General features: G+C 37.2%; 2 protein-coding genes across 2 annotated transcripts; both read right to left on the reverse strand.

Annotated features, from left to right (window-relative positions):
* Positions 1–224: 224 nt before the first annotated feature.
* On the reverse strand, positions 225–13593 carry LOC146147826 (uncharacterized). Its single transcript, XM_083387943.1, has 14 exons — positions 13542–13593; positions 12706–12867; positions 11696–12188; positions 10466–10676; positions 9611–10054; positions 9264–9455; positions 8473–8577; positions 6949–7143; positions 5893–6031; positions 5740–5821; positions 5378–5498; positions 2426–2486; positions 1391–1568; positions 225–534 (listed from the first exon to the last, which is right to left on the reverse strand). Exons 1-14 carry the CDS (start codon positions 13591–13593, stop codon positions 225–227), a joined length of 2745 nt encoding a protein of 914 aa, XP_083244069.1.
* A 2835-nt stretch (positions 13594–16428) lies between these two features.
* Positions 16429–22153, reverse strand: LOC146147827 (E3 ubiquitin-protein ligase MIB1-like). Its single transcript, XM_083387944.1, has 7 exons — positions 21647–22153; positions 19838–19982; positions 19286–19463; positions 18164–18313; positions 17890–18047; positions 17332–17459; positions 16429–16801 (listed from the first exon to the last, which is right to left on the reverse strand). Exons 1-7 carry the CDS (start codon positions 21713–21715, stop codon positions 16658–16660), a joined length of 972 nt encoding a protein of 323 aa, XP_083244070.1. The 5' UTR covers positions 21716–22153; the 3' UTR covers positions 16429–16657.
* Between the last annotated feature and the right edge of the window lie 36 nt (positions 22154–22189).

Raw genomic sequence — 22189 nt, forward strand, 5'->3', positions numbered from 1 at the left:
GATGTTTACGATTTTCAACTGTTGCTTTCCAAAAAATCATTTGGTCACAACTGGAAACTTAAATTAACGACAAGAAGACGATATTTCACTATAATTTACTGTATACAATATACTTTAAAACGTGTAAGAAAGGAACAGGGTTATTTCAGTTTCATGCTCGAATCATTTTCCGATCGCCAAAGAAGTGTCAAAATTATTTACATAAACGCGGAGTCGATTTGTGCTCATTTTCCGCAGCCCGTGCTTGTAGTATCGGAGGTCTTAGATCCACTAGAAGCAGCAGCAGATGAAGGAGTAGTAGCTTTGTTGAGCAAGTCCGTTGCCTCCAAGGCTTTCATGGGACGCACCTCCTCAATGTAACGTCCGACGCCGTGGTCGAGATTGATCATGTAATTTTGCAGCAGCAACGCCTTCGACTTGGTCATCCCGTGGCCCTTCAGTTCATGCAGAAAGCTGTGAAAGAGCTCAGCGTTCCCGTCGATGCGCGTCATGCTGCTGGAGGCGACGGCTGCCAGCTCCGGTTGAACGCGAGTCCTTCGTGGCCAATGAACAAGCGTTGGAAAACAAATATCAAAGGATAAGACTGGCGACACAACACGGGACGGCGCGCGGTTTTCACAATATGCGCAAAAATGTGAGCACATTTTAACGTGCCTTTAAAAATGTTCGCACATTTTTTACAGAATGTGTGCACATTTTGAACAGCCTTTAAAAGTGTGCCCACATTTTTGAGTTAGAGTTTGGGTTAGGATCCCAAAATGTGCGCACATTCTGAAAAAGTGTGCACATTTCTGAAAGCAGTTTAAATGTGCGCATACTCTGAAAAAAAGTGCGCACTTTTTAAAGGCAGTTTAAAATTTGCGCACATTGCGCAAAAAATGCTCGCATCCTCGTCTCCGGCGACGGGCTTTAGAGTACCGAAACTGTAAGAAAGATGTGCAATTAAATAACAAAAAAGTACTTCGCGGTAGGGATGCGCTAAAAATCGATTTGGAGGTGATACAAAGTGATACTCGTCCGAATCCCATTTAGACAGCGTAGCATGTTATCTGCAGTCTTACTCTAGACAGCGGTTCTTAACCTGTAAGTAATTAACCCAATTGGGTAATTTACAACTTAAAGAGGTTAATTAGAGATTATATCAGATGTCGTCTTCGGCTGATAAGCTTAAATAACATCTTAAGGAACGACACTAAAAAGTTTAACAATCAATGTCCTAGTAGTATATGTCTTCCTAACACTTAACGCTGGAAACTGTAATTCGTAGATAAGTTTTAGCTAACTGTAAAGTGCTATCACTAAAGTCCAATAAACAGTGGCCTCAGTAATGTATAACGCAGTCCCCTCCCAACGCCGTTTTACTTAAATAGCATCGCTGCCTCGTTCGTACTCGTATATCTTGATCAAGGACTCGTCGTTGGCGATAACATAGGGGTCGTTTTTATCCGCCTCCTCCCTACGATCCGCATCCTTGATGATCTGAAGTATGTAGCTTGTCCTGAACGGCCATTGTTCCGTTAGGATTATCCAACGAACTAGGTCTCTGGCAAATGCCTTCGTGCGGATACCTTGAAGACATCAATCTCAATAAGTATAAATCCGAATGGTTTTGTTTGTAAGGTTTTTGTTTCAAGAATTAATTCCTTGAGCGAATGGCCAAAGCCTATAAACAGCCAATGTAATTGATGTACTTAAGTTTAAGGGTAAACCATAGATCATAAAACAAAACAGTTAATACCGAATGTCATGAGTAAAAGATTAGCACCTTCGATAATATGCATTACCTTTACGATGACCACGCGCTGATTCTATTATTTTATTCGATTTCAACGTCGAACTTAGTGTTATAGGTTACGAAAACGTTTACGCCAAAGCAACTGACTGCACCAGGCCGCTTGACTCTTGATACCTTTTAAAACCAAGACAGGGATGATATGGCTAAAAATACTTATGAAACAATAAAATGTCCACCAGTGATTTTTTACAGGAATGTTTTTTTTTAATGTTCTAATAACTATTGTAAGCAGGGGCGGAATGTGCAAACGGAATATGTTTATGCGATGCCCCTTTAACCTAAAAAACTCCTTTATATGTCATTTTTCTTTTTTAATAATATATTTGGCAAGTATAGGCTACGCCATAATAAAGGGGTCTATTTCTTTAAACAGTAGTTGCTGCGGATGTTATTTTTTAAAACCTATACTAAATGACAGTTTGAGTAATTGTAAACAAAACAATCTAACGCAATAAATTTATCACATTCATTTGCGAATGTTGCGGACGCATGGTTATTGTTTTATCATTGGTATGTTGCTGTACAGCAAAATACCTTTTTAAGCATCAAATCTTAGTGGCACTGGATTAAAACAATGAAGCATTCAAAAAACAAAAAACTTCCTCCTTGGCATTTTATTGCTTTACAAACTTTTAACGTGAACAAATTCAAATCCTCCGGTTACGCTTTCAATGTAGGCTCGGCGTTGTTCCTATGATAAAAGGAACACTATATTATTCAAGAAATACAATTTGTTAAAACTTTGTTTGTTTATTTGTATTTAAAAGCTAAAGAATTTTAAATAATAACGACGTTTCTTTTGCCTGTTTACAGGATTAAACACTTACATTTTTACTGATCTGCAGTGTTTTACATAGGTCGTGAAGTCCAAATCATGTCTTTGGCAAAACTAACAAGTTGAATCCCATTCGAAATCATTAGTTACTTTGATATTTAAGTAAAATCACAGTCAAGTCGTTATGATTGCAAATATACTTCAAGTCAAGGCATTGACATAAAAGTTAAACTTTAATTTTTTTAAATTAGAAAACTCGTCCGATTTGAGCAATAATTTAACTAAACAATAACAAAAACGCAGTATACAGCAAGCAGGGGCGGCATTATGAACAGTTCCTCGCTCGCTAAGTTACCGAGCTCGTTTTAGCGAGGGATGAGCGAGCGAGAAACTCGCAAACGCATTTGGTATTATGAACGGTCCTCGCCGACACCTCGCTGTAACGAGACGCACGCGCGAGAGAATGCGTCAAAATCATAAGAAAAAGGACGACTGACTCATCAAAATTGCTGCAGAAACGTCGTTTGGCGCTTTGTTTAGGAAATTGTTAGCTACTTTTGAATGTTAAATTTGTTATGAAACAATTTTCAAGGTAAACCGCATGAATTTAATTCCTAATTAGTCGATTATAGAAAACGGCTTTGGGAAACAACGTTTGGCGCGGGTCTATAATCCTACCACAACGCATAATATTTGGGTTAGGGTGCGAGTTAGCGTTTGGGTATGGTGGGTCAAGTATTAATATTAAACAATGACTGTTACAAACGCTAACTCGCACCCTATTTAACAATTATGGAAGGATTCTAGCGCCCAACGTTTATATATATACGTGTTTGTAAAATAATTATTTTAAAACATTTTATTCATTTGTATCTATATTTAGCAAGCTAGCTTCTGTAAACATTTTGATAATAATTCCCCAGGATGCAACAATTACAGCACTAACACTGGCATTTTAAAACAGTAGTTACAACATGCTCCTGGTGTTACACCCTTCTGACTTTCACCAGTAAATTGTGCATGGAACTGAATTTACAGCCTCTCTATAAAGTTCATATTCACTTCAAAAGAACAAAGACATTTATATTCCCTTAAAAGTGTTGAAAAACCATGTGTTACTAGTTTACCAAAAAAATAATAAAACTTGGGAGACACTGAAAAAAGCAGTCCAATTTGGACATTCCTGAACCACCGATAAGTTGTAGCAGAAGAGCAGCATGAGAACCACCTACAACTTTGTATAGATCAATACAATTTGGAAAAAAACAAATAAGTTTTGAATCATCTTACTTTCAAAGATCGAGACAATGGAATAGTCGGTTTGCAGTTTGTGCACAAATATTGTTTTCTTCAAGTTCCCAAAAATAGCTATCATACAATGTCAGCTGTGAACTTTGGTAAAAGCAAATTTCTTTGTATAAAAAGAAATGAATTGGGCTGCAGTTTAACCATTTATATTTGGTAATATAATTTACAATTGTATTGCCTAAATATTTTGCTGTGTGAAATTTTTGGGCTTGATAAAATAATGCTTTAGCATAACTTATTTCGTTCAACTAAAAGTATATTATTTTTTCTTTTTATATTGTCTTATATACCATGTTTTTGTGACTCAAAAATACTTGATAAGCTTACATACAACAGCATATTTTTTAAACAATAGTAAATTGTGTTTGTGATTATAATTGCACTTCTGGCTTAAGGGTTTCTTTGGATTATTTAATACAAAATTATTTTGTTCCTAAAATAACATAAGTTTTATAAAGTTTATCTTCACTTTTGAAGCTCTTGTTTATTGTATAATGAATGAATCATGACAGATGCTGGACCACTGGTACACCATGGTATTATAATACCTCATACAAAAATACTCTTTTGATGAAAACTATACATGCATGAATATCAATTGTTAAAAATTATCTATCTGTTATAAAAAAATGTTCATATTTTTGCATTAGTTGATTAGTACTGAATATATGTGTTTAATAAACTGACTCAAAGGCACCAATAAAATGAGTTATGGCATAAATATGCTGCTTTTGTAAATTCTTAATTGGTTGAATAAAAAAACGTTTAAAGTGAAGTTTGTTTTAAATCAGTGTTTAGCGTAGACGCCGACTTTTTTGACAGGTGTGCGAAAATTTGTGCCAAGTATGACGTCACAAAATGTCCACTAAAAATATAAGTTTACATGCAAAGTGGTGAGTTAAAATGTATTTTAAGGTCAATAAAATTGACTAACTGCCGGAATATGTGTAAAATAGTAACTCAAGTTGTAGGCATCAACAAAAATATAAAGAAATAGTTATCATTGATTTTTTTTTAGGGAGGGGGAGGGTGGCGTAGAAGTCTTCACTGGGTATGCTATTGGCGCCGTAAGCACCCCAAACTTCATATTGTGTAGGTAGGAGATCGCCTAAATCCATATTTCACGCCATTTTGGTGAGAAATTCACAAATTATTTATGAATCCTTATTATGACATCCATTAGTTGTCGGCATTATTATAAACGTTTACTGATAAAAAAAATGATTTTTTTAACGGCAGTTAGGTTTTTAGAACACAAATTAGGCGTTACCGAGTGGTCTGAGCCGCTCGTTAGTTAGCGAGGAGTTTAGCGAGATTTTGGTAACGAGAAGTGGGTTCGTAATACCAAAAGTCGACTTAGCGAGCTCGTGCGTCGTTAGCGAGCTCCCTCAACTTAGCGAGGTGTGTTCATAATGCCGCCCCAGATTGTTTTATGTGCAAAAGTTTGGATAAATAACCAATTTTATTAAAATATATTTAATGATCTCTGGCCAGCATACCTCGTCTTCAAACCTGTTGATTACAATGGCGGTGAGGGTGATGATGTTAAAAATTCGTTTTATGAGGCGAGGGTTCTCCTCTAGGTGTCGCTGTACTACAGTTTCCGAGTGAAAGTATTGTCTGGTGGAAAATGTTGAGATTTTACCCACGGTAAAATGTGTATTTGTACAAAACTAAACAACGTCGTGCATTACTTCGTCTTTCATATAAGGTCTTTAACGTTTTATTATTATTGTTAGAATAAATTTTAGCCCCAAAATCGCAAAGCTGGTCATAACCACAATGGTAATAGTATCAATTGGCTTGAACCTTGATTGAGGTATTGTTGGTGAGTTGCCAAATAAACTAAAAAAAACCTGACCTGCACTCGAAAAGAAAGCGCTTCGAGTCCAACTCTTCTGTATCCGGACTTCCTATTCCGAGTACACGAAAGCTTTTGAAATCTGAAAGGTAAACCTATAGTTTACACGGGCAGAACTCATCTGTCAAATTCGACCTAGTCAAAGGCTCTTACATGCTACCGGTGGACCCAAGTCAAGGATTGCCAATTCTTGCGCTTTCTCCGACGGTTTGCTTCTTGAGACGATAGGCTTGTTTACCACCACATCGGTTTGGTCGATCAGGCCACCGATGTACTGCTTCTTCTTGTGTGCCTAGCACCAAAAATAAGCGATACCGTTATGTCAGTATAAAATATTATGAAAGTGTACAGGGTTTAATAGCGGAACGATTTGCTCCGCCGCTTTGGTTTAAATTGATAGAACCAACAAAGGGTATGGTACTAGGGGTTGCATTGTTATGTTTAGTTGGATACATGTTGAATTAAGGGTTAAGACCTGAGTAGTGTTGTTAAGATTTAAAAACAAATAAAGATTTATCATCTATGTATATACATTACTCTTTACTTCACCTATACTTACACCAGCAGGTCGCCATCAAAACTCATTAAACCGAATTAAAATGGTAGCCTATAAAACTAACGACACACTCCCACACAAATCCTAATTTTAAACCCTCTATTAAAAAAAAAGACACGTTCATCACCATCGACGGTACAAACATAATCTATTTTTATAACACCAAATTTATACACCTTATTAGATCGTCTAGGACAGTGGTCTCCAACCTGTGGGTCGCGACCCCAAATGGGGTCGCCTAAAATTTTACCATAACTCATCATGTTTCTACTGTTTTGGTACGATTTTTGTATTTTCTTTACAATGACGTCACACAATAAACGTGAATGAGTGGATAGCAAAGATAATGTTTTGTTTTTTCTATACCGAACATAGTCGCCTATAAAAAAAGGTTGGAGACCACTGGTCTAGGACTCTAGGTCGCGGCAAGATATTTTTATTTAAAAATTGAGTTTGCCGTTAATCAGAATAAGGTAGCGGAAAAGCTTAAAAAAATATTTCAGTATAAAATCTATTTTTATATTGCTTCGACATAGTACACACCAGTTTCGGTTTGCAATTGTTTTCTATCAAATTTACGAAAATAATATTTTTGTTGAGTGCCGATTTAAAGATATTTCTTTTCACCGTTTTCACTTATTGTTTACGCTCACCCTGGGAACGCAAAACGGCAAATTGATGATCTTGCGCAAGTAAAGTCGGGCGTTCACGTTCGCCTCGGTCTTGGTGATGTTGAAGGCCTGCTCCACGCTTTCAACCGCCACCCGGGAGTTGATCGACATGAGACAGATAAAGGGCGAGAGTCGGTCGCTCAGCAGAATACTAACCGCGTCCAGCACCGACTTCACCTAGATATATGTATTAGGACTTTTTTAAATAATTTTTTAGGCTTTATAATGAATTGCAATGCCTAAAAGGCCGAGTAGATGGGCATCCTCTTTGAGTAGGACATTTCGATACGAACTTGTAGGCCTATCATCTTTAGTTAATGTGATGATCACTTATAAAAGGTGGGACGCAATTGTTATCATTCTTATCACTAAGGGATGTTTTGATTTAAGCTACTTCTCAGCCACATTACCATAAATTGATATACTTTTATTTTAAAACGTCTTAATTAAGATGATTTCGATCTAATACACCTTTTGGGCTTTGTAATTTATTATTAGTAAGCGACTTAATCGATTCGTGCACAATGTATTCAAGTATAAGGCTGTGTTGTTTTATTAGAATACGAAGATTGTGATGCTAATAAAAGCTCTAACCATGAAATCGCTACTAAGAAAAGTTGCCTCCATAGATAACAAACTGATTTAATTTTCACGAATATTAATCGTCGCTTAATATACGAGAATGATTAAAGACCCAGGGCTGTTAAACTGTTATCCGTATGAAGATTACACGACACAAAATTACTCAGGGAGTCGAACCGTAACCGAACCGGAACTTTATGAACCGGTTTTGGGTCAATTTTTTCCGAACCGTAATCGAACCTGAACCGTTTTTTATAAGATTTTAAGGAGCCGAAACGGAACTGAACCGAATAATTTAAAAGTACCTGAACCTGAACCGAACCCGAACCTGTAAATTAAAGCGGTTCGCTCCTGCATGACGCCACAACTTCTATTTTACAGAGTCAAGTTACGCCATGTTCGAAATTTTATGAAAAACATATGAATATTGAATAAAAAAATTGTTCATTTTATATTTTTTTTTTATATTTTTAGACATTTCAATATTGAATTGCTGTTTTTTTAATAAGTCACGTAAGTTCCATTAAATGACTTACAGTTCAAAAATTATTCTCTACATTTATCGACCCACATTTTGAGATTTAACGCAAATTATTGTATCTGAACCGGAACTTTATGAACCGGTTTTGAAATAACGATGGTTGAACCGGAGCTGAACCGGAACTTTTAAATTTCTCCAAACCGAAACCGGAACTGAACCAAATTCCGAAAAAATCCTTGAACCCGAACCGAACCTGAACCGGAAAAGTCAAACGGTTCGACTCCCTGAAATTACTACAAACCAGTTTAAGATTTCTTGAGATAATTCCGTTGATGGAGTGTTAATAAACTTCGAATAAGCTTTTGACTTTTTTAAATGCAATTTATAGCGGATCGACATGTTCACTGAGGTGCGGTTTCCAGGTGAATTAGAATATTCCTTACCGTGGACAACTGGATTTTGTCGAGGTCGTCGATGACAATCAAGAACTTGTACACCAGGTTGTGTGTGGTTTCGGCGCATTGAATCAGGTTAGTGATGTGATGGATCTGGACATTAATGACGAAACAGAAGTGGTTGTTTTATCTTTACAAACTTAATTTTGAATGTCGATATAGCGTATCAGCGAATTATTTGTTCATGCAATAGTAACATATATTATTTTTAAAATAGAAGTGAACACCTTTAGATTGTTGGTGGGCCTACGTTATAGATTAGGGGTTCTTAAACTGGGGTCCATGAACCCCTTGGAGGTCCGAGAACTCGTTTTATGGGTCCATGAAGGCCGAATTCAAATATTGGTCTACATTTAAAAAGTAATATTTTTTTCAAAGAAAAAAAAGAATAAAAATAAAACGTTTGAATAAAAATAAAACGTTTGATTAAAAATAAAACGTTTTTGCACTGAATGTATTTGGACAACATTTCACTTCTACATGTTTTTCGACCGGAATCAGCCGTCTATTTGTATTGTGACGTCAATTTATGACGCCATCACTAAAATGCCTTGCCTACCTTGGTCCACGCGAAGTAAAAACAAATTTTAGGGGTCCGCAGTAAAAACAGTTTGTTATAGACCCCTGTTATAGATGATTGCAATTTGGAGTCACTCTAGTACTTTAATACTTGGACATACATACTAAATAAACCGCGAGCATAATCGAGTTGCTTTTTCAAGCCAAAAAATGGTAGGAAAACCACAAATGACTTGTCAAAAGCATATGGCATACAAAACCTCGAGCTTTATGTTGTTCATAACTCCAAGTTGCGCCGAAAGTTTTCCCTTGGTCCCGCCCAGCATCGAGTAAATCCTCGAAATCTGTGAGTTGCACATCGCGTACAGAAATTTTACTCCCGCGTAAATGCCAGCTGCAGTGGCCGGAACCCAGGCAAAGACTTGAACGAAGGTCGGGACGGACGATGAAGTCTGAAAATGAAAAACGTATTATGATAAACACGCGTTATGTTGAAACAACCCAGTCAGTTTACGTTAAAAACAAAAAGTTAGAAATACGATACTATGTATCTACATAATATGTTTCCCAAACTGGTATAAAGCTCTTGGAGAAAAAAAACACTCACCACATTGGCACAAACTATCAGAGGAATGGGAATCAAGACTACAAACGCAGTCATGACGAGCCAAAAAAGAACAGGCACACCACAGGCTGTTTTCGGGTAGTTTCTCAGAAGATAGCAAAATCCCTTCCCTTTAGAAGGGGTCTTTGAAGATTCAGAATCGTCCTTACTCGCCTTCAGAAGAGGATGTGTTTCACCAGTAATAGTACTTTCATTTATCTTTCGAACGAAAGGATCTTGCTTCGTAATTTCAACACCTTTCTTGCTGAGACACTCAAGTGCGTTTAAGGCGTCCAAGGAGGACCGGAAGGACACGTACCACCAGCCAGAAAATGAGGAGCTATTGGAACTTTGTTGTTTTTCGCCCGATGTCTGTTCTTTCCAGTCGCTGTACGTTTGAAAGATGTCAGTTGGGCCGTAAACTTGAAGCACGTTCAGGGCGTAATCCTAAAATACATTATTTGCTATAACAGCTGCTGTTAAACGATGTATAGGCTATTGTACTGCTGTGCTAAAAAGCTGTTTAAACACCTCCATTTATTAAAACCGTTGTAAGTATACGGATATAGCTATAAAATATAAAACGGAGAAAACTCTATTTTGCTTAATTTTAAGTTCAGAAAGTTAACATCAAAGGGCAACAGATCTTATGTTTATCCGTGTAATAGAATATCGCAATGCAATTGAGGAAACACGTTGAAATTGAAAGACCGTTAAATGTACCAATGTAACATAATGAATATGAAAACTATTGTCACGCATTTTTTTTTGCTTCCACCTCACATAACGACCTTTGTAGCACGTGCAACAGTTTTATTAATATAAAGTATTCCGTAACGTTCGGAAAACCACACTCGCCTGGTCGCATCCAAGATTGACGAAGAGACACTTTGACGCGTCAACGGTCGAGCCTTCCACCGGAATCTTGTCGATTTGAAACATGCGCGATAGGCGAGTTGTTACCTTGCCGAACTCGAGTTCGACGGCGTTGGCCAGGGCGATGGCAACGCCTGCCCACAGGTTGTCTGTGCCTGTGCACGCCCAGGCGTTGAAGTCCACGAACAGGTATCTGTTGAAATGAGGCAAGTTTCCACAGTGTTCGCTTCAAATTTGGCATATTTGTTTAGTAGTAGCCTATTTGTTAAGTAGAAGCGATTTCACCTTAGGTTGACAAAGGTAAAACCAAGTGCCAATTATTTAGAGCTGATTGTAATATACCGGGGTTCAACTCCATCCATAAGAACGAAATGAGTACCACATCAAAGTCGGATTAAAAAACAGTTGGAAATAAGAACAAAGTAGGACGAGCACCTGATAGTCGGAATAACTTAACCCGTCGGGGTGATACATGTCCAGAATACAGGTTTAAATTTGCCGCACCTTAAAACCTAAAGCCACCCCCAACTTTATCAATCCTGCACTGATAATTTCGACCCTAAAAAAAAACACCCATTGCTCACCCCTAATCCCAAACAGGGGCAAACAAGCTGGTGTGAAAACAGCGGAGCCTTAAAGTCATTCAAACTATAGAGCGCTTAAGGGTCGATAAATTGCCGACGCCAGACCGATGGTCCCCGTCGTCATATACCATAAGCTTTTTCGATAAATTTTGGACTTACTCCAATAGGTTTAGGCTTTATTCAGACGATTTCAAGTGTTAATTCGTCGTAGATATTATTTGGTATTAGGCTGTATTTTATCGTTGGTCTTAATGGTATTATCCACATCAGATAATACGGTGTTGATTTATGGGTTTTATTGTGTATCGCCTTTTAAACTTTTTTAACGGCGTACCTTAAGACTTACTTATTGTACGAATCGAGTATTCCTTAAAAATAAAAATGAATTAAAAATACTAAACATGTGTTTTTAGTGTCGAAAGAAATAACTTTGGTCTATCCGCACAAAAATATTAAACTTACATTTTCGTCCTTTTTTCGCGAGTAGAACACTTAATAAACTGCAAAGAGTATGATAGTATTCCCCTAACAATGGTTTGCAGATCACAGCTGATCAAAACAAAAAGCATGCGACGTTCCATAGGCTGGGCATATAAACGGTCATAACGAGTTGCCGCTCGACACCTACTTGACTTTCTTCTGGCCGGGAAGGCTCGAAATTGTTTCGGTGCTTTCTTGGAACTCGAGCCGATAGCTCTCCTGGTCGCCGCGCACAAAGCCACGTTGCTCGCTCGCGATGGGCAGCCTCGCAAGAAGGGCGACCAGCAGCAGCTTCATGTTTGATAGGACGCCCTGGTCGGGCGGGTAGGCGTCGTGCATAAAAAAAAGGAAGAACGAGGATAGCGCCACCACGCATGCGAGCACAAGGGCTGCAATACCGACACCCTGGCGCACAGTAAGTGTCTTGGGGTGCACCAAGACTGCTGCTGCCTTTACCGTTTGGACAGTCGGCGGCAGGGTGTGCGGGTTAAACGCCCCCGGGATGACCAGTATGACGCCGGCGGCGAGTAGGGAAAGTCCCAACAGAGCCAGGACGATCACTGGATTGAAGAACCGCCCTCCGCTCATGGGATACAGCTCTTTGGCGGCCAGTCGCTGCTTTTGCTCGCGCTTCAGTATATCTGCGATACAGGATGGTGGCTTGCAATGTTTTTTTTGAAACCTATTAAATTGTTTTTAAGTTGCCACTATATACCAACAACTTGAGTATGGCCGTGATAAGGACGTAAATTAGCAATGTATTGAGAGAGTTTGAAAAACGACAAACTAGTAGGGTAGTTTTCTAAAATTTCCTAAAGTTTTCTTTTAAACATTAACAAATATTTTTACATTTGCGGCTTTTGTATGACAAGGGGTGTCAACGCCTAATTACTTTGCTTAAGTTTCCTGTTTATGACTGATTTAATTATTGGTAACTACGAAGGTTCTGGCGGGCACCAAAAATTTGATGCTCGCTGCAAACGTGGCAAAAATAAAACTTTATACAAAAAGCAAACCAGGCGTTGCACTTTGTTGCGCAATGACGTCGAGGCCGCAGGTTCCGACCTGTAACTGGTTAATAAAAGCTATTATGGTAAGTCTTAACGATGCGGGTGACACGTGCGAAGAGAAAAAACCCGCGACGTGACGCTGACTCACTGCACACTTCCTTGATGAGGAAAGTCTTCCCGCTTCCCCACCTTCCGTAAACACCGACGGTGACTGGCGGATTGACGCTTTTTATAGTCTGCGCGAGCGCCTGCGCGTAAACCGTGTGTCCCAAGTAATCCACGCCAGCCACGTCGTCGTTCAGTATGCGCTCTGCAATCAAACAAAATTGACCTTAAATTCTTTGGAGACCTCGCGTCGGGAACAGACGGAATTTTTTATTGATCTTATTTTTTTAATGATTTTTTGCGTTAGATCTACAGTTACTCGTGTTTAATGCCATTGCAACTTGACTCACAAAACAAGTGCTGAAACAATTAAGGTATACGGGAGCTTGAACAGTGAATCCAAAATAACATTTTAATTTAAAAATTTAGTTATAGATTATGTTGTTTATACTTCCTTGACAAAATCGTTTTAGGGGAATGACTGCTGTAGGCCTACCTGCCAAAAAGTCTGTTCATTTAATGTTGACGATAAGATTAGAAAACTATTTGTTGCTGTGCATCAGACTACCAAAACCACGGAATTCAATTAGTCAACAAGATTTGTTTTGAAAATTATAAGGCTGACGGACCATCGTATTGTGTAATCTTTAAATGTATGTTTATGTGCTTTTGCATAGGCTATACCCAACGCCAATATAAAAATTATATTTTTTCGGGTTCATTTGCTATTAAAAATGATTAGAGGCTGCCGTAAAAAATGAAACGCACAGATAAACGCAAAAATCGCATTAAAGCTTTTAGGTAAGCAATGAAATATAGGTCCGTGGTTATCTTTATGTTAATGATATCACTTTTTAGTTTACAATGCGTATACAGTACCTTTCGGCTGGACTTTCTTAGTCGCAGTTGCGCTGCACGACGAATTAGCCATCATTCTTAGTTAAACGACTGCTTTTATTCCATTAAAGGCAAGAACTTGACTACCCAAAATAAAGTCGTACTAAAGTGTCCTCTTGCAACTTGCTGTCACCTACTGCGGAAGTTGTGTGCTAGCCTTTTTAACACTCGGTGATAAAGTGTATAGCTATTATATAGAGCATTATCAATTTCCTGTTCTAACAACTGATGGATGCTTGCGGTTTATTTAAATCCCATTCATACTTCGGAGCAATGGTTGAAGGTTGCAATAAGACGAAGTACCAATATCAAAGCCTTTTAAGAAGTAGGTATCATTTTGAACATTTTAAATAACTTTTTATTTAATTTCAACATAGAATGTTATTATGAAAACTATATTAAAAAAAATAAAGAGTTAATCAAAACGTTCAAAATGATACCTACTTCTGTATGGGCTTTGATATTCTTACAACGTCATTTATATTTAACATTTTTTTTATTTTGTACAGTTTGCTGATATCTTGATTTTAAACGTTGTTATCTACAAGGTCAGCGATAACGTTAGATCTCCGAAAGTGACCAATCTTGTCGGAACAACAAATGTAACCGAATATGTTTACATCTGTTATACTTTCATAGGCGTACAAAATCTAGAAGAGGCCAAACTGGTTAAAACCCCCGTTAAATACTTGCTCGTATTGTACAAACTGTCATTAATTCCGCTAGGTGATTTTTTAACATACACAAAGTTATTTGAGTCTGGAAGGTGTCGGCCTATTACGTTTGGAAACATGCTTGATGATTTGTGACCATAAATGTTTAGCTTGGGCACATTCGTTTTTTGATAGAATACCTGATGTAGCGAGTAAACACCGCGAATAAAACATGTCACCATTCACCAAAGTGTTTCCCAAACTTTTTGTTTTCTCGATCCACATTTCCAGTTTTCAAAAACCTGGGAGATAAACCAAATTGCAATAAAATGCAATTAGGCAAAATGTTAAAATTTCTTTACAAATTGTTTCAAAATTTGGCAAGAATGTCCGAAATTACCTCAAAAGCAGCATGCACGTCTTTTGTACCATAAATCTATTTGCGTCATAATATGTTTTTCTCCCAACAAATAAAAAATATTGTGCACGTATTACAAAACAATACAAAATCAGACTCACTGTAAAATCGTATGAGTAGCTTTGAAAAAAAAAGTACGAATTGGGTAATTTCAGTTTTTAAAGCTCATAATGTTAGTATAGATTATAGAACAACAGTGCTTCCTAAACCTTTTTTTATTTAATTTTTTTGGCTTTACGTGGACCACGTTAGGTAAACAAATTTGAAATATGACGTCATAAATTGACGTCACAATACAATAGACTTAAGTTATCTGAAATAAAGTTTAATTGCAGTCAGTGCAAAACCGTTTTATTTTTAATTAAACTCTTTTTTCTAAATTCATTACTTAAATATACACTGATATATCCATTAGACCAGTGGTTCACAACCTTTTTAGCTTACGGACCGGTAGAATTTCAAAACAAGTTTCGAGGACCGGTGGGCTTAAAAAATCAAAATCAACCCAAAATGTAATTACGAAAAAAATATATGCAACTTAAAAGCAAAAAATGGAAAATTTAAGTCAATTTAATAAGCAATTTGCTGCTGTCTTTTTGATATCATACACGTTTTACGTGGTTCATTGAAGTTTTTCACCTACAACTGGTTTTAAAGCGTAAGACTTATACGAGATTTAGCCTACTACAACGCTTGCACCATTGTGGCAAAGTTCTACATTTGATGGACAAGCTTTTAACATCTGGCATTTTGCAACTAAGATGTAAAATTGTAATATATTTGGCGGACCGGCAGGAAAGTTGATGCGGACCGGCACCGGTTATCGGACCGGCGGTTGAGAACCACTGAATTAGACCTTTACTACTGAATTCGACCTAACCCCCTAAAATTAGTTCACGGATCAATATTCGTTCAACAAGTGGTACACGACAACCCCTCTGACAACCTCTGGTGACCCCGGTTTGGAACCACTTTTTTAAGACTTCGAACGATATACATGCATGACATACACTTACCATTATAATATACTGTACGGTCTTGGGATGTAGACTGTTCTAACTTTGACAACTTGTTGTTTTTATGCTTAAAGTTTTCATGCCCCACCAATCAAGATAATGGACACCGCCCCTGTCCCTACTGTTATTCTGACACGCAAAACCACTTCAGTCTTGGTCTTTCGGTTTCAACTTGAATTGTTTTTTTTTCGATTGCTTCGGTACATTTAAAACAACCAACAAACAGTCAATAAAAATGTGTTTATTATAAACAAAAAAATTAGCGAGAAAAAACAGGGGACTTTTCATTTCAATCCGCTGCACTGAAGTGTTGTCATATAACTTTTACAAGGCATGAAATACACTAAAACCTTTCGGGGCAAAATGACCTGTTTTTACTTAAGGTATTTAGATAAACGACTTTATTTAAGTTTAAGATGTTCTAAAAAATTACACTATTTATATTGATAAATAAAAAAAAAAACTAATAAGAATATCAAAGCCCATACAGAAGTAGGTATCATTTTGGGTGTTTCGAATAACTCTTTATTCATTTTCAACATAATGTTGAAAGATGTTGAAAATGAATAAAGAGTTATTCGAAACGTCCAAAATGATACCTACTTCTGTATGGGCTTTGATATTCTTATTACGTCTTACTACAACCTCCAACCATTATGCTCCAAAAAAAAAAACTGTTTTACAAGTTTGCACACGAAAAAAAGTTTTCCTATACTTTAGCAGTTTGTAAGTCAGTACAGAGATCTTTTGTGGTTTTAATTGTTTGAATTTTATTATCGTAGAAAATTAACTGAAATATTTTTGAATTACGTTAATTTTTAAATGACTTGACTTTTGCGATTTAAAAAAAATGTTTATAGTAGGCTATTGCTAAACATATAGTAGGATATTAATGTAAATATTGTTCGTTGAACAAAAACACTATATAACTATTTATACAGAAATATAACACAATGAAACAAAAGGCGACCTATCGGCTGAGGGCTGTGGAGTGGCGATGACTTTCATTTATTAATATTTGTTGAGAGCTGCCGGATTAAACCTCCATACGCAATCCTGTTCTGCCAACGACAAGCCAATAGCCTCCCTGTCATATTTAACCAGCACGTCGTTGTTCGTTTTGTAGCCTTTTACTTTTCCCGCTTTGTTCATCAGCTGCAAATCCAAAAAAGAGCGGGATTCGTAGTCATTTATTAGCATAAAACGTGACGTTTTTCAATTGTACCGTTTGTAAACACATGTATTAGATTTAGAAAAAAAACAGTGAAATTGCGCGACGAGGCTATATAAACTGGTGGCCATAAAAACTTGGTAATCAGTGGCATAGATCTTGATTAATATTGTAAAGTAAATAGCCCCTTTTATGCCATGTCCTCATTGTATTTTTCGTTAATTACGCCTAAAACATTAACGAAGATTTGCGTAAAACGCGAAAGAATTTACCATTAGTTAAAGATGGCTAATAAGAAGTATTTTTGGTCTATAACCTGTTGTCAATAAAGATAAACTTTATAACCTAACATCTTTAAAAAAGTAATGCTAAGATTTTTTTGTTTTACCTCTCGTCATTGAATAGTTAAAGAAAACACACTCTCAAACAAATTTTATGTTTTGCGAAAGTAGCAAAGTACCTGTGACACGACAGATGGCTATCATCCCGCTAATGCAAATGTACCAATACATACCGCAATCATGTGGTTTTGCCATCCACCATGGCCCTGAAGCATCTTCTTCATTGTGAGTGGATGGCGACTGAACTTTACTTGATCCTCGATCCGAAACGGCCGGATTGTGGTGATGGGCTCTTCCACTCCTTTAGAAATTAAACAGAATGCGAAATTGGCATGTTTTGACTAAATATAGTATGTGCACTTTGTAAATGGAATTGATTATACTTTGTGTACGCGCCCGAAAGGAAGGTCTTGCCTTAAATCTGTTCAAGTTTAGCAGGCTGCGCATGAAATAAATAAAATAACTGAAAAGAGATTAGAACCAAATATTTTACTTAAAAAGTACCTTCTGTCGCGCATCAGTTTTTTTCAAGTTTTTGGAACATTTGAGTGAACAATATTACTAAATTAAATACTTTTAAGCGCTGACAAACTACTTACTACATATAGCATAACAAAACGGTCGAAAATTGAGTCGTTTGAATTTGAATTAGGCTAACTGTGTAACGAAGTGCGTACTGAATCTAGGCGTCATTTTCACTCAAAACCTCAGTTAAAGAATTTATAACTTACCGCAAGGTAGCAAGCTTTCCCCGTAGTATTTCATGCCGTTTCCAGGCGACACGGTTTTAAGGTCAACGTCGCCGTTGCATCCCACCATGTAGTTGTTCTCCCTTCCATTTCCCCAGACCACTGAGGCCGCGTCGCGAGCTTGCTTGTCCTGAAATCCACTGTAAGAAAAAATAACCTCGATACAGCCGATCGATTTAGCGAGAAAGACTTGTGAAATGTGTAACAACGCTAAATCACAAAACACTATTATACACAAACTAGATCTTAAACTTACATAATTTGGGTGACATTTCCCATACTTCCCTTGCCGCCGTCCTGGTCCCCCCAACCCCAGTTGAGACCCCTAACCACAGTGGCTCCAGGGAATATTCCCTTGCTCTGGATCTTTTCCTCATTGGCATTGGCGCGGGCAGGAACTAGGCATCTGAAGGAAATATACAACATAATTATAGAGATATACGCTTGGCAAATCATGAACCCCGAATTCCGGAGTAATAAGTAAAAGGAGTAATAAGTAACACAGAAACATTGCATCATCAAAAATGGTATTATTTAACTGAAGAAAATGTTTGGCAAACGAAGGCTGTAACAGTGTAACGCGTAATCTGAAACCCTATTTATCAATTCGTAATATAACTTAAGACCAACCTAACCAATTGTAATATTTTTCAAAATTTGCTAGTTTAATTCGAATTCAAATTGTAATCGAATCCGATTCTGCCATTTATATCGTGTAGCCTAATAACGTGGCGTAAGTGTTTTTTCGGGCAACCAATAACTTTTCGACAACGGTCGCCTTATTACTAAGTGTCCATTAAATGGTGTTGGGTGAGCAACTAACGTACAATGCCAGGTGCAGAGATCTCTCAGTTTTTTTAAGATTCGTACCCACTACTCAGCAAGAAGGCTGTTGTAATGTGCGTTTAATTCGCAACTTTGCGAAGCTGGACTTTCTGATTTGGCTTGCATCAAACGAAATCCAGAAATCATCTTGACGTATGTAATGACATTCGCTTGTCTTTATACAAAATAAAGCCGAATAAAAAAAATTGGCGGAATAGAAGAAAAAGCTTTGCAATGACTAAGTAAGTTAATTCAAGGTAAAATGAATCCACGAATTGTTAATCAATAAAAAGTAAGTGATTTTATTCGTTAAACTTCGTTTAATGGCTGTATTGGTTATTACCGAGGAGTAGTAAAATAAGTGAAAACACATTAAATACAAGGCTAGTTTTTTTAAGCAAGAGGGCCACGAGGGTTTAGCGGTTTTCAAAGGGGCCCGCGGAGCATAAAAGGTTGAGAACCACTGCCTTAATATGAGCAATTTGCACGACGATACTAGATATGTTTTCTTCCACAAGTTCTCCCAACAAAACAAAAAACAACAGCATCTTACCCGGATGACTGCGATGTGTCGAAACGAATAAACTTGTGTTCAGTCAAGTGCTTGTCGGCCATGTAACAGGCCGTGCAAAGGTCATAGTCGTCGCAGTCGTAGCACTTCCACCGGGTCCCTCTCAAGGCGTCGTCCGGCTGGCTGCAACCATCGCATGTCACGCCGGGGTGCTTTACGCCTTCGAAAATCAGGAAGAGTATTTAATAAAAATCCAAATTTCGAAAGACCTGACTGAAACCATATTTACATTCTAGTACTATTTGACTTTGTCAATATTATCGGGCTAGGCATATACCTAGAAGGAATAAAGCTAATATGACGGATCAGTAAACGGGGAAAGAGTATGCAAAGAATGACATTTTGCCAGCAATAAAAAAATGATTTTTAACGATAAGACTTGCTTGCGTTTTCTTTCAATATATATTATATGAATTCGATTGGACATGACCGTAAAACCCGGCTAAAATAGACGGAGATAATAGAGGTGCCAAATTGGTTCAACACGGGTAGTTTCAGCAACGCAAGAAGGTTTTTGACCACTAACGTACTTACCGCATGGTGCGCTGTCGAGTACCAGCAGGTCGTAGCTGTCGTTGATACCAACGCGGTAGTTGGCAACCCGCCCGCAATCCCACACCACGTCCACATAGTTGGGTTTCAGCTTGATTATTGTTCCCACGTAGCCTTCGCCACCGTCCTACACAACCGTCGTGAACACAGTAATGGTTTTTATTTTTTTACAAGCGGATTTAAAGCATTTTTTTATGTTTGTGTTTTTTGATTGTTTGAATTTTGAAATATCCAAATACTTCATAGCGGAAGCCTGTAAACACCGGAATTTATTGATTCAGCTGTGTTTTAAATCAATTTGACAGACTTATATAGGTTACTTAGTCAAATTGACTTCAAATCAGCCCAATTTGCTTACCTGACTTAATTTTCCTTGGATTTGACTATCGCTTTTGGTGGTTTGGATCTAGTGATTCTTTCAGCATGAAAATATATTAAAACAATGTCCATTTCATTCAATGTAACTAGGTTTCGAAAGTGGTAAATGAACTTGTACTACTGGGGAATAAATTTTAACAAGGCTTTGACTAAAACTTGATTGTTTATTTAACCGTGTGACTAAAAGGGCGGCGCAAATTACTTGATTTAAAGTTAACTCGGTAAAATACCTTGTTTACAAATTCGAAAACAAACAAATTGTATACCCTCGAAGGAAAAGCGAATGTTTTTCTCTGATAAGGGTGCAACAAAATCTTCGATTTAACTTTGTTCGTTCTGTCGTATTTGTTTTTATTTCCTAGTTTTTCTTAGGCTCTGGCCATGTTCCGCCCAGCTTTTGTTATTCACACTCCCCGTATCACCTTACATGTTGTTTAAATTCTTATTAGAGTTTCAGGTTTGATTTGTATTAAGTTGCAGCTTTTGTGACGAGCGTCCAGGGACTTTCCGTTAGTAACCTTACGCTCACAATGTTGGTAAAGCTGACACTATTGGTGGATCTAGGGGGAGGCACAATGTCTCCGCCCCCACAAAAAATTGTTTTGCTTGTTTTTACTATACACAATCTTTTTTAGTTTTTTCCATGTGTACATAATTGGGGACAAGCATTTAATCCAAACGACGTCGTACTTTTCACAACGCTCTCTAATATTTCTTTCCCAACTTAACCAAAGTTTTTTCAGCTCGCCCAAATATTTTACGTATTTTTAAAATCAACATAACACGAATAGTTACTTATAATGCTTAAACAATTTTCGCCAACTTAGACCGTAAACACAAAAAAGTTATCGCGCTAAATTAAAGTGGATTTTGGCTGCATTCCATTTCAATACTTGAGCACGAGTTTGACTGACAATAACAAGTTTGTTGAGATTTATTTTATGACGTCACGCTATGACGCAAATTTTGAACGTCAACTACTAATTATAGGTCTTCAAGTTAAGATACCTTGTGTTCAGTGGTTTTGTATAAACAATCGAGCCTTTTTTTGTGCTTTTAATTTTTTTTATTACTGTCTTTAAAAAACTCATGATCGGTTTAACTATTTTGCTTTAAGGCTGGTTTATCTTTAGATTTAATAAGTTGTTTGTTGCAACGCCATGTAACTTTGTGGTCTGTTGAATCGTTAACCTAGTGTGATTTTTCGTTAAACCCTCCGCTTATAAGTTTACATGGATTGCAACAAACAGCAATCATTTATTTATTTTGTCGCAATATTCCAATGCCGAGTTAAACCTAAATGAAGTTATATAATTAAATTTGTGTTTAAGGACCGACATGAACCGACGATTTGTTGCATGTCTTTTACACCTTGGATTAATGTTTTTTTTCTATTTTGTGAAATTTACTTACTTGTTCATCCCATCTCCACGAAGGTCCTCGTACGACCCTCATGCTAACCAGGGGCTTACCTGAAACCATAAAACAAATTTATAACAAAAAAAGAGTTTGCATACAATATCACAAACAGCCAGTATAGCGTACCGTCCCAAAGGAAATATAGAAAAGCTTAATTGATAAACAAAAATACTTTATTATCGCATGTTATGCGACATTATTAAATCAATTAATACGCCTGACAGTTGGTTTGGTCATTGTAGCTCACAGCAATATCCCAGTGGATGATTTTAGGAAAATTTAGGCCAATAACAGCATGCATTCAATTTACATTTATGCGAGTTGTCATCGTTATCATCGTCTTCGTTTTCAAGCATTGCCTTCGTAATGTGTAAAAGAGCAAACAACTGTTTCAGCTCCTCTGCGCAAATGAAGTTAGAATGTAAGTAAAGTAAGAAGGACATTGATAAAGCACCAAGTGTAATGTTAAAGTACGAAATGGGCCAAACATTTTAAAGTTAATATTTAGACGTTTTTTGTCGACTGGCATTATTACGA

Source organism: Ascidiella aspersa, chromosome 4 (assembly GCF_963924565.1).
Source record: "Ascidiella aspersa chromosome 4, kaAscAspe10.2, whole genome shotgun sequence".
NCBI lineage: Eukaryota > Metazoa > Chordata > Ascidiacea > Phlebobranchia > Ascidiidae > Ascidiella > Ascidiella aspersa.